The sequence below is a fragment of the Nicotiana sylvestris genome, chromosome 1, assembly GCF_000393655.2.
Source record: "Nicotiana sylvestris chromosome 1, ASM39365v2, whole genome shotgun sequence".
Lineage (NCBI taxonomy): Eukaryota > Viridiplantae > Streptophyta > Magnoliopsida > Solanales > Solanaceae > Nicotiana > Nicotiana sylvestris.
This window is the reverse complement of record NC_091057.1, coordinates 74954165-74968228: the sequence shown is the minus strand read 5'-3', so window position 1 is coordinate 74968228 and position 14064 is coordinate 74954165. Positions and strand designations below refer to the sequence as shown.

General features: G+C 40.8%; 1 protein-coding gene across 1 annotated transcript; it reads left to right on the top strand.

Annotated features, from left to right (window-relative positions):
• The first annotated feature begins 7904 nt into the window (after nucleotides 1-7904).
• LOC138871468 (uncharacterized) lies at nucleotides 7905-8234 on the top strand. Its single transcript, XM_070149351.1, has one exon. It carries the CDS (start codon nucleotides 7905-7907, stop codon nucleotides 8232-8234), a length of 330 nt encoding a protein of 109 aa, XP_070005452.1.
• The last annotated feature ends 5830 nt before the right edge of the window (nucleotides 8235-14064 follow it).

Genomic DNA, 14064 nt, shown 5'->3' with positions numbered 1-14064 from the left:
GCTGGGTGGCAAAGCAAGCTCATAAGCCACCTCCCCAATCCTTCGAAGCACCTCAAAAGGCCTAATGAACCGAGGACTCAATTTACCTTTCTTCCCAAATTGCATAACACCCTTCATGGGTGAAACCTTCAAGAGAACCTTCTCGCCAACCATGTAGGACACATCACGTATCTTCTTGTCAGCATAACTCTTTTGCCTCGACTGCATTGTACGAAGCCTCTCCTGAATCACCTTCACCTTGTCTAAAGCATCCTGCACCAAGTCTATACCCAAAAACCTAGCCTCACCCAGCTCAAACCAACCAACCGGAGAACTACACCGCCTCCCATACAAAGCCTCATATGGAGCCATCTACTGATAACTGTTGTTATAAGAAAACCCTGCGAGCTGTAGAAATTTATCCCATAACCCTCCCAAATCAATGACACAAGCGCGCAACATGTTCTCCAATATCTGAATAGTGCGCTCGGACTGTCTATCCGTCTGAGGGTGAAAAGTTGTGCTCAACTCAACCTAAGTACCCAACTCTTGTTGTACAGCCCTCCAAAACTGTGAAGTAAATTGAGTACCTCTATTTGAAATGATGGAAACCGGGACACCATACGAACGAACAATCTCCCGGATGTATATCTCTGGCAACTGCTCTGAAGAATAGGTAGTACACATAGGAACGAAGTGCGCGGACTTGGTCAGTCGATCCACAATCACCCAAATAGCATCGAAATTTTTCAAAGTCCGTGGGATCCCAACCACAAAGTCCATAGTGATCCGCTCCCACTTCCACTCATGAATATCCATTCGTTGAAGCAAGCCACCCGGTCTCCGATGCTCTATTTCACCTTCTGACAATTGAGACACCGAGCTACAAATCCCACAATGTCCTTTTTCATTCTCTTCCACCAATAATACTGTCTTAGATCCTGATATATCTTCGCAGCACCCGGATGAATGGAATACCGCAAGCTATAGGCCTCTTCTAGAATTAACTCTCGAAGCCCATCCACATTAGGCACACATATCCGGCCCTGCATCCTCAATACCCCGTCATCACCAATAGTCACATCTCTGGCATCATCATGCTGAACTCTGTCCTTTAGGACAAGCAAATGAGGATCATCATACTGGCGCTCTCTGATGCAATCAAATAAGGAAGACCAAGAAATCACACAAGCCAATACCCGACTGGGCTCCGAAATATCCAACCTCACAAACCGATTGGCCAAGGCCTAAACATCAACTGCAAGAGGCCTCTCCCCAACAGGAATATATGCCAAACTCCCCATACTCACCACCTTCCTACTCAGGGCATCGACCACCATATTGGCCTTTCCCAGATGGTACAAGATAGTAATATCATAATCTTTTAGCAGCTTCAACCATCTCCGCTGCCTCAAATTGAGATCCTTCTATTTGAACAAGTGTTGGAGGGTATGATGATCAGTAAACACCTCACAAGACACACCATACAAATAATGCTTCCAAATCTTCAACGCGTGAACAATGGCAGCCAACTCTAGATCATGAACAGGGTAGTTCTTCTCATGGGGCTTCAACTGACGAGAAGCATAAGCAATAACTCTACCTTTCTGCATCAATACACACCCAATACCAACTCTCAAAGAATCACAATACACTGTATATGAACCTGAAGCTGATGGCAAAACCAATACTGGAGCTGTGGTCAAGGCAGTCATGAGCTTCTGAAAGCTCTCCTCACACTCATCCGACCACCTGAATAGATCACCCTTTTGAGTTAACTTGGTCAAGGGTGATGCTATAGATGAAAATCCCTACATAAACCGACGGTAATAACCCGCCAAACCAAGAAAGTTGCGAATCTCTGTGGCAAAAGACGGTCTGGGTCAACTCTGAACCGCCTCTATCTTCTTTGGATCAACTTGAACACCCTCGCTGGACACCACGTGCCCCAAGAAAGCCACTGAACTAAGCCAAAAATCACATTTGGAGAACTTTGCATAAAGCTTCTCCTCTCTCAACCTCTGCAACACAACTCTCAAATGCCATGCATGCTCCTTCTGACTACGTGAATACACTAGGATATCATCAATGAAAACTATGACAAACGAGTTGAGATAAGGCCGAAACATGCTGTTCATCAAATGCATGAATGCTGCTGGGGCATTGGTCAACCCAAAAGACATCACAAGGAGCTCATAATGACCATATTGGGTCCTAAAAGCTGCCTTAGGAATATCCGAGTCCCTGATCTTCAACTGGTGATACCCAGAACGGAGATCAATCTTGGAGAACACCCTCGCTCCCTGAAACTGGTCGAATAAATCATCAATGCGAGGCAACGGGTACTTGTTCTTGATTGTAACTTTCTTCAACTATCTGTAATCAATGCACATTCTCATCGTGTCATCTTTCTTGTTCACAAATAGAATAGGCGCACCCCAAGGTGACACACTAGGCCGAATAACCCCTTATCAAAGAGTTCTTGAAGTTGCTTCTTTAACTCTTTCAACTCTGTCGGTGCCATATGATATGGTGGAATAGAAATGGGCTGAGTGCCCGGTACCAAATCAATTCCAAAATCAATATCCCTATCCGGTGGCATGCCCATCAGGTTTGCAGGAAAAAGATCGGGAAAATCCCTCACAACAGGAACAAAATCAGTACTAGGAGTCTCTGCACTAACATCCCTCATAAAGGCTAAGTATGAAAGACAGCCCTTCCCAACCATCCGCTGGGCCTTCAGAAATGAAATCACCTTACTAGGGACAAAATCACTCGAACCTCACCACTCAATCCGTGGCACATGAGACATAGCCAACATCACTATCTTAGCATGACAGTCCAATATAGCACGACACAGAGATAGCCAATCCATGCCCAATATGATATCAAAGTCCACCATACAAAGCAACAATAGGTCCACTCGGGTCTCCAGACCCCCAATAGTCACCACACATGACCGGTATACACGGTTCACAACTATAGTATCGCCTACCGAAGTAGATATATGAACAAATGAAACAAGAGACTCATGTGGCATATCGAAATAACGAGCAAAGTATGATGACACATATGAAAAAGTGGAATCAAAATCAAATAATATAGAGGCATCTCTGCGACAGGCTGAGACAATACCTGTAATCACAACATCTAGTCTGGTTGGGAGTGCATAGAAACGGGCCTGACCACCACCTGATCGACCTCCCCCTCTGGGGTGATCCCTAACTGACTGACCCTCGCCCCTAGCTACCTGAGCAGGTGGTGAATTGACTGGAGCTGAAGTCAAGGGTTGACCCCTCTGCTGAGACGGACCCTCAAGAAGACGAGGACACTGCCTCCTCATATGCCTAAACTCTCCACGCTCGTAACAACTCCCTGGTGCTAGAGACGGGGACTGAAGGGAACCCCTAGCACCAGGATGACTAGCAGATGCACCTGGCATAGAAGAGCCCTGAACTGATGGAGCACATGACGAACTCTGGGCTAGAAGGGCACTGAGTGATGAATGGCCCTGATGAGAACTGTGAGAACCATGACCCGATGATGCCCCACGATAACCTGGGCGAGCTGACTGAGTATGCCTGAACGGATGGCCTTTGTCGTGCTGAAACTGATCCCTCGAAGGAGCACCACCAAATCTACTAGATCCCCGAGGCCTCTTGGCTTCCCTCTCATCTCGCTCCTAGCAACGAACTGGCTCAATCTCGCGGGCGATGTCAACAACCTCCTCAAAAGTATCACCTAACACCCTCTCCCTGGTCATGAGAATCTAAAGCTGATATGTGAGGCCATCAGCGACCCTCCTGATCCTCTATCGATCTATGAGAACTAACCAGACCACATGATGAGCTAACTCAGAGAATCGCATCTCATACTAGGTCACACTCATATCACCCTGACACAACTGCTCGAACTGCCTGCACAGCTCCTCCTTGCGAGACTGTGGCACATACTTCTCCAAAAAGAGAATGGAGAACTGCTTCCAGGTAAGGGGCGCTGCATCAACAGGCCTACACCTCTCATAACCCTCCTACCAAGTAAAGGCATCTCCAGAAAACTGAAAAGTGGTAAATGCTACACCACTAGTCTCTAGAATACCCGTTGTACGAAGAATCCTCTGACACTTGTCCAAGAAACCCTGGGCATCCTCGCCCTCTGTACCACTAAAAGTCGGAGGCTGAAATCTACTAAACCTCTCCAATCGACACTGCTCGTCGTCAGGCATAACAGGTACCACATGCTCCTGATCGTGATGGCGCCTATCATAGTACTAGGCAAGCCAACCAAATATTTACCACAACGAAATCTTTTATAATCGAATAAATCTCAAATTCGTCATATGAAATAGATGAGTAAAATAGAATATGCGGAAGAAACCAATACAAAATACCAACACAGCCCAACAATTCGGTGTCACTAGTCAAGAGCCTCTAAATACAACCCAAACTAACTAAATAATACATCATAAGTCTGAAATAACAAAAAAAACTAAGATAGGAAGGAGGAAAGAAGGGCTGCGAATGATGTGCAACTACCTTGCAATCTCCGATAAAGCTCTGAGAGTGCTGGAAGCTCTCACTCTGATGTCCGGGCACCTGGATCTGCACACAAGGTGCAGGGAGTAATGTGAATACGCCAACTCAGTAAGTAACTAAAGTAAATAAGGTCCAACTACAGTGACGAGCAATTTAAAACCATATAAGAGTTTTCAACAGAAATATCAAGTCAAAACCAACAATGCCATAGTCAGTTATCTCGTAAAAATGTCAGTTTCAATTAAAATACTTTGAAATAATTTATTCAACACTTTTAAACAGAGGCTCAGTATAAAAAGAAGAGTGAAAGCAGCAAAATGTCATAAACGGGCCCCTCGGGCAAGGTATCACTCATAAGTATAGCCTTTCGGGCAAGCCTCTTAGTCACTCGAGACACATCTCTTGTCAATAGTACTCACACTCAGCCCTCCGGCTCAATAATATCTCATAATAGTAATAATCATAATAACTGTTGCGGCGTGCATCCTGATTCATTGTTTATAGTCACTATGCTCACTGGGGTTGTGCAGACTCCGGAAGGGCTCCTACAGCCCAAGTGTCATATCGCTGCGACACGCAGCCCGATCCAATATATATATCGTTGCGGCATGCAACCCGATCCATATAAGTATCGGTACGGCGTGAAGCCCGATCCATAATATATATAATATTGTTGCGGCGTGCGGCACGATCCATAATATATATATAATCCTCTCCATTAGGTCCTCAACCTCTCTCAGTCATTAACCTCACAACCACTCAGGCATATTAGTGGAAATCAGGGAACTCAGCCTAAACAATTTTCATATATTAAGAAGTAGAGTGATAAAACAGGATTTAAACAATAAACAGGTAAATCATGTCTGAAGATATGCTTTCAAAACAGATAGAGTGAGGAAAGTAGTAAAAATTACCCATAGGGTCTAAACAGGTCGGCACAAGGCCCCAAACATGGCGTACAACCCAAAGTATACTATTAATCTCAAAAATACGGAATATCATAAGATTTCAAATCAAATATGTGAATTAATAGTCGTTACGGAACAGACCAAGTCACAATCCCTACCGATGCACGCCCACACGCTCGTCACCTAGCATGTGCGTCACCTCATTTATCAAAACAATACGAATTACCAGGGTTTCATACCCTTAGGTCCAGATTTACAATGGTTACTTACCTCAAACGAGATGAAATACTACTCTGCGATGCCTTTGCCTCTCGCCTCGGCCTCAACTCGCATCGAATCTATCCAAAATCAGAATTACAATATCAATATATGCTAAGGGAATGAAGCCCATGCGAAAATAATCAAATTATTCAAAAAATCCCGAAATTGGTCCAACCCGACCCCTGGGCCCATATCTCGAAATTCAATAAAAGTCATATCAGTGGAATCCTCATCCTCCCACGAGTTCATACATACCAAGAATACAAAAAATCCAACCACAAAATGACCCCTCAAATCCCTAGATTAAGGTCTCCAATTTCCAAGCCCTAACTCCCCAATTCTAGGCTTCAAATCAACCAAATTTCATGTTTAATTAGGTAGAAATCACAATAGGATCGAGTATTAAGTCCATAAATCTTACCTCCAAGAAGTTCTCTTTGATTCCCTCTTCAATCTCCCTCAAGAAGTTCCAAAACCGACTCAAAAATGGTGAACTTTGGCAAAAAATTGCTAAAATGGCCTTTTAAACATTCTGCCCAGCAATTAAAAATTCCTTCATTGCGAACGTGGTCAATGCCTCGCGTACGTGAAGCGTAAAATTTGTTGACCGCTAAATCCTTCTTTGCGAACGCGACATCCTGAACGCGAACGCGAAGCTTCAGCTCCTCAACCTATTGCGAACGAGACACCTAGCTCGCGAACGCGAAGCACAAGGAACCTGGACCCCAACTGCTCCCAATACTCTACGCGAACGCGGGACCTCATCACGTTCGCAATGAACACTGCACCTAACCCTTCCCGAAAACGGGACACACATCGCAAATGTGAAGTTCAAACTTCCTGCCTCACGCCCTACCCCTTCGCAAACGCTAGAGCCCACTCACAAACACGAAGGCCAATTGTCTGCAACACCAAAAGCAGATTTTCTACAACTTTTCCAACATGAATTTGATCCGTTCAACCACCTAAAACTTACCATAGGCATTCGGGACCTCAACCAAACATGCTAACATATCCCATAACCTCATTCAAACTTGTTCCAACCTTCAGAACAATTGACATCGGATTCAAGCCTAAGAATTCCAAAAACTTCCAAATTGCTATTTGATAAAAAAGTCTATAAAACCTCGTTCGAATGATCTAAAATTTTGCACACACGTCACAAATGACACAACGGACCTACTCCAACTTCTAGAATTCCATTCCGACCCCTATATCAAAATCTCACCTATCAACCAGAAAATGCCAAAATTCTAATTTTGCCAATTCAAGCCTAAATCTACTCCGGACCTCCAAAATACATTCTGATCACGCTCCTAAGTCCTAAATCATCTCCCGAAGCTATATGAACCATTAGAATTCACATCCGAGCCCTTTTCACATAAGTCAAAATCCGGTTGACTTTTCCAACCTAAGCTTACTCAAAAGAGACTAAGTGTCTCATTCCTTTCTAAAACCTCTCCGAACCTAAACCAACCAACCCGATATCACATAATACAACTGAACAAGACAATAAGAAGCAGAAATGGGGGAAATGGAGCGGTAACTCATGAAACGACCGTCCGGGTCATTACAATACTAATAATGCAGTCAGAGACAAAAGTTCCAAAGCTTGTGGAATCCTTGAAACAGTAGGAGTCCTATCAAAGAGGAAGCTGACTATGAATAGGACTCCTAGAAGATCTCAAGTCGTGTTTAAATAGGAATGAGTTTGGACGTCTGAGCTATCCTTTCACATATCAACTAAGGTGTTAGAAGTTATTTTTACTTGTGTTGAGTACTTGCTTTGTATTCTTCCGAGTCAGTCTAGTGAATGTGTTTTAGGAAATTGAGTTGTAATTATATATCATAAAGAGTTAGTGAGTTGGAGTGAGTATTTTGCTTTACAAGTTAGAGTAACTTGTGAAGCAAATCGGAGTAGTAGAAGTACTAGAGAGTATTGAATAACAGTCTTATAATTAATACATTTTGGCTCATTTTTCTAGTAGAGTTGGAGTTGAAAATCATACGTGGTAAGTCGTGGTTTTTGTATCTTTTGAGCCGGGTGATTTTTTACGTAAAATCATTGTGTTCATTTTATTGCTTATTTACTTTACTTTTAAGGAACATGGTAAAGAACCAAGTTCTTTAGTAATCCATACGGGCACTCAAACTAACAATTGGTATCAGAGCGGGTTCTCTCATTTACATAGCTAACACCTAGAGAGATATTGGAAGAAAGATGAGTGTTCCACTTGGAATTAATGAAGGACAATCAACTACCAGACCACCCTTGTTCAATGGAAAATATTACAGTTGGTGGAAAGCAAGAATGGAATATTTCTTGATAACTGATGACTATGAACTATGGACCATAGTTTACCAAGGTCCTTTGATTCCTACTAAACAAAATGCACAAAGTGAAACAGTTCCTAAGGACCCCTCCGAATTTGTGGCAACATATTTTAGGATGATGGAGAAGAATGCAAAGGCTAAAAAAATCCTTATCTGTGGACTTCATCTTGATGAGTACAATAGAATTTCTGTATGCTCTAATGCGAAGCAGATATAAGATGCACTCCAAACTGCTCATGAAAGAACAAATCAAGTAAAGAGATCATAGATTGAACTACTCATGAGAAACTATGAGCTTTTCTCCATGAAGGAGTATGAGCCCATATAGGATATGATGACTACATTCACTATAATAACCAATAAACTGAAATCACTTGAAAAAGTGTTTACCTCAGAAGAGTTGGTTAGCAAAGTTCTAAGAATATTTCCAGCTTCATGGGAATCAAAGTCACTACAATCCAGGAAGCCAAGGAATTGGATAAACTCTCACTTGATGAGTTGGTTGGAAACTTAAAAACTGATGAAATGAGACAGATAGAACTGCGTAAAGAAGAACCAAAAAAGGATAAAGCCTTGGTTATTAAAGCATCTGAGGATGATGAATCTGACTATGATGATCCTGATCTAGTAATGTTTGCTAAGTTCAAGAGGTTCATGAAGAATTCCAAAAGTGCATCCAAGAGAGAGACTAGTAGTAAGCACAAGCAGATCGACAAAGCTAACTATGATGGGTGCTACAAGTGTGGAAATCTAGATCACATGGTAAAGTACTGCCCAATATGGTAAATCAAGTGGAGGAAAGAACGAGCTGAAAAGGAAAAATGGGAGAAGATGAGAGAAAAGTGTTCCAACAAAGAAAAAATCCTAAGCAAAGGATTTACTGAAGCAATAAAGCAGGCATTCTTGGTAGCATATGAGGATAGTGGAAGTGATCAAGAGGAAGAAAAGGAGGATGAGGCTATAAGTCTCTATGCTGTGATTGATGAACACCAAGCTGTGAAGACAAAAACCCCATTACAGCTTGGAATGAACATTGGAAGACCTTCTTTGTTTGATGAACACCACTATGATGAATGGAAGCTATGTATGGAAACATTTCTTCAGGCTACTGATTTTAACCTATGTGTAATTGTCAGTCATGGACCAATTCTCCCAACCAAATTGGATGGTGAAGGTAACAAGTGCAACAAACGGGAAGAGGAATATGATGAGGAAGATCGTCAACTAGTTTAGAAAAATGCCAAAGCAAAGGACTTGCTCTACAGAAGACTGTCTAGAAACACCCTCCTCAGAGTGTTCTCTTGTATCTCTGCTCATGATATATGGAGGACCTTGGAAACTGACTTTGGAAATGAAAACATTGAAGTGGATTTGATGGCAATTGAAGAATCAAAAATTGAGGGAAAAGTGATCGGAATGATGTCCACGAGTGATTCAGAAACTGAGAATGAGGAAAACCAGGTAAGTATATCTAAATTGAAAGAAAATATTCATGCTATGTCCAAAAAGCAACCGATAGCCATAATTGTGACCTTAATGAATGAAATGGATAAAATGAGTGATGAAAATTATTAGATAATCAGTAACCTTTTGTGTGTCAAACTTGATATCAAAGAGCTTGAATCTAACAAAGCTAGTTTAGAGAAATAGGTCATCGACCTTAAGAACCAGGTTCTTGAACTTACTTCTGAGAATGAGAAGTCTCCTGATACATATGGCAAAGGAAAAATGAGTGATCTACAGGGTAAGTTTGAAAAGGAATTAAAATTATTAATGATAATCTTTGTGATGCTGAATGTAGAAATAAAGTCTTGCATGAAAACCTAAAAAAGGCTAATTGTGAATTCTCTAGACTATGAAAATGGCACAGATCTTCTGATGCCTTGAATTGGCTGAATGAAAACAATAGCTCTAACAAATCTGGAATTGGCTACAGAAAACCTGTCCCTATGTTTGACCCAAAGTATGTTGGAATTTATGATAATAACATGTGCACTCATTGTGGAAGAGTAGGACACTTTAGAGACACTTGTCATGCCTTAATTCATGCTTAGTTTAGAAACACCTTTGGTATTGCTAAAAATATGAAGAAGGAAGAGGATCCAATGGTTAATCCTCCTGTCCATACTAAGTGGATTAAGCTTAACGAGAAAATAGCTTCTAATCCTCTCCCCTTCTGGGCAAGAAGGGATCTGATTCATCCGTTTTCCAACAAAAAGGGACCCAAGCTAGTCTGGGTTTCTAAAACTAACTTGTGAATTTTGGTGCAGGCTAAGGTGAGAGGAAATAATCAGGACTGGTATCTAGACAGTGGATGCTCAAGACATATGACTAGAGAAAAGAAAAACTTCCTCTCACTAAACACCTTCCAAGGAATGAGTGTGTCATTTGAAAATGGGAAAAATGGCTAGATAATAGGTATTGGCAAGGTTGGAAAGTCACTCCCTCATGCTATAGAATATGTGTATTATATGGTAGGTCTTAAACACAATCTTCTTAGCATCTCTGAAATGTGCGACATAGGAAATGAGGTAAAATTCAATTCTAAAATATGCACTGTCACTAAGCTTGATACTGACGAAATTGTGCTAAAGTGCAAGAGACGTAACAATGTCTACAAGATATCGATTATGTCACTTCCCTAGAGTGAAAACACATGCTTGAATTTAGTGGAAGATGATCCACTACTATGGCATAGAAGATATAGACATGCCGGTCTTTCTCAACTCAACAAGTTGGCAGCAAAGGACTTAGTCCTTAGGCTACCTAAAGTTGAGTTCACATCTGACAAGATATGTGATGCCTGTGTTAGAGGGAAACATGTTAGGTCATCCTTTAAATCTAAGAAGTTTGTAAATATCTCTAAACCTCTGGAACTCCTTCACATGGATCTATGTGGACAAATGAGAAAATAAGGAGCAGAGGAGGTAAGAGGTATGTGTTTGTGATTATTGATAACTTCTCCAGGTATACCTGGACTCTATTTTTGGGATCCAAAGATGAAACCTTTGATGTTTTCTATGTTTTTGTCAGAATTATTCAACAAAAGCTAGAATGTAATGTTTTAAGTATAAGAACTGACCATGGAACTGGATTTGAAAATTCAAAATTCCTTGAGTTCTGTGGCTCACATGGCATTGACCATAATTTCTCTGCACCTAGAACTCCACAACAAAATGGAGTTGTAAAAAGAAAGAATAGATCCTTAGAAGACATGCAAAGGACCATGTTGATTGTCAGTAGACTGCCTAAGAATTTCTGGGCTGAGGCAATCAATACTTCTTGCTACCTGCTAAATAGATGCATGGTCTGACCCATTCTTGAGAGAACTCCCTATGAGTTACTTCGAGGAAGGAAACCCAACATCACTCACCCGAGAGCCTTTGGGTGCAAGTGTTTTGTGCACAATAATGGGAAAGAAGCTCTAGGTAAGTTTGATGATAGAAGTGATGAGGGAATTTTCTTGGGTTACTCTCCACATAGTAAGGCCTATAAGGTTTTTAATAAAAGGACTATGTGTGTGGAAGAAAATATTTATGTTATTTTTGACAAATCTAACAATTTGGTTGAGAAAGATCTGCAAGATGAAGATTATGACATAGGATTCACTGGTGATGTAGATACAAAGGAATCTGATGAAGATGGATCTGAAAACAACAAGGAAATTGACAGTGATCATGAGGAATCAGAAGAAGAAAGAACTACTCTAACTGCTAATTAGAATAATGAAGCCACACCTACTGAACCAGTTCCTTTGGGTCACTCCTCGGGCGAATCTTCTTTGGGTATACAGTTCAGACCATGGAAGCATCAAAGCTCACATCCTCTTGAGAATGTCATCTCTGATCCAAATGTAGGGGTGCAAACCAGGTCTTCTATAAGAAATCTATGTGCACTCACAACATTCCTCTCACAGGTTGAGCCTAAGACCATCAAAAAAGCTCTAAAGGATCCATATTAGATCATAGCCATGTAAGAGGAGCTAAATCAATTTGAGAGAAGCAAGGTCTAGCACCAGGTACAGAAACCCAAGAATAGAACTACCATAGGTATCAGATGGGTGTTTAGATAAAAGTTGGATGAACAAGGAAATATCACAAGGAACAAGGCCAGCCTGGTAGTTTAGGGATACAATCAAGAGGAGGGCATTGAATATGATGAGACATTTGCACCTGTAGCTAGAATGGAGACTATAAGAATGCTGATAGCCTTTGCTGCCCATATGAAATTCACTTTATAACAGATGGATGTAAAGAGTGCCTTTTTGAATGGGTACCTAAAGGAGGGAGTGTTTGTCAAACAACCTCCTGGATTTGAAAGTGAAGAATTTCCTGACTTTATGTTCAAACAGGATAAAGCTCTTTATGGTCTGAAATAAGCCCCTAGAGCTTGGTATGAACAACTCTCAAAATTCCTCTTAGCCAACAACGTTTTAAGAGAAAAGGTGGACAACACTCTATTTCTGAGGAGCAAAGGGAAGAATGTTCTGATTGTGCAAGTGTATGTGGATGATATTATCTTCGGGACCACCAATGAAGCAATGTGCAAGGAATTTGCTGAGATGATGGGAAATGAGTTCGAAATGAACATGATGGGTGAATTGAACTTCTTTCTAGGACTGCAAATCAAGCAAACACCTACTGGAACCATGATACATCAACAAAAATATATTAAAGAGTTACTGAGGAAATTCAACATGGACTCATCTAATTCCATTGATATTCCCATTGCAATTGCAACAAAGCTGGACCTTGATGAAAGAAGGGAAAAATATGGAACGGAAGCTATAAAAAGGAATGATTGGCTCACTGTTGTACCTCACAACAAACAGGCTTGATATAGTGTTTAGTGTGGGATTATGTGTAAGATTTCAGAAAAATCCCAATGAATCTCACCTAAAGGCTGTCAAACGAATATTAAGATATCTCAAGGGGACCCTTGACCTCTGTCTATTGTATCCCAGAGGATACAACTTTGATCTAGTTGGTTATACTGATGCTGACTATACAGGTTTTCATGTTGACAAGAACAACTAATTTTCTACGTTCTTGTCTGGTGTCTTAGGGAACCAAGAAGCAAAACTCGGTGGCCTTATCTACAATTGAGGCTGAATATGTGGCAGCAACATCCTGTTGTGCTTAGTTACTATGGATAAGACAATAACTAATAGACTATGGTATATTTGTTGATTGTGTTCCCATTTTTTGTGATAACACCAGTCCCATAAACATTGCTAAAATCCATGTCAGCATAAGATAACCAAGCACATTGACATAAGACATCACATTCTCAGAGACAATGTTGAAAAGGGGAATATCTCAATTAACTTCTGTAAAACTGAAGATCAAATCACTGATATTTTTTTTACTAAAGCTCTGAGTAGGGATCACTTTGAAAGAAATAGACTAGAACTAAGTTTAATCAACTCCTCCCACTAAGTTGACTCCCAGTGATTAGTTAGAAAAGTATAATAAGACGCAGATAATTAAGTACAATATGTTTGAGTCAGCTTTGTGCTTGTATTAAGCTCACACACTTGCTTAGAAAATATGGTTGATAACTGTGTTACATAATACTAGTATGAAGTGCTGAAGCTTTATCCAGAAACGAATAAGGAGTTGGTTCTTTGACTTATGTATGTGCCATACTGTCTTAAGTCACTATGACTTTATATTCTAAAATTACTGCTATACTCTGGCTTTTAATTCCGTTGACATCACTTCTAATCGTCTTCTAGTCAAAGAGTAAGGGGGAATCCCTTTGAAATTAGAAATTAATTACTCCTAAAAACGTTATAAGTGTGCCGTTAGAACTCAAATTTGGTCACCTTCTCTCTTCTAGTTAAATTAGAAGTAACGCCTTTAAAAGGCTCTTATGATCAGCTTCTCTAACATCACTGTTTCTCTTAAACCCTAAGCAAGAATCGAAAGTAATTATCAAGAATCTTTCTCTTCTTCAAGTCTCTTATGTGATCACCATGCTTAAAGCCAGTCAAACACCGTCTAAAGCTAAATCATCAACCAAGGCTAAAGCAAAATCCAAAATAT

Excerpts from the sequence above, each read along its gene's own strand:
- LOC138871468 (XM_070149351.1), top strand. The coding sequence starts at position 7,905 with ATGAGTGTTCCACTTGGAATTAATGAAGGACAATCAACTACCAGACCA.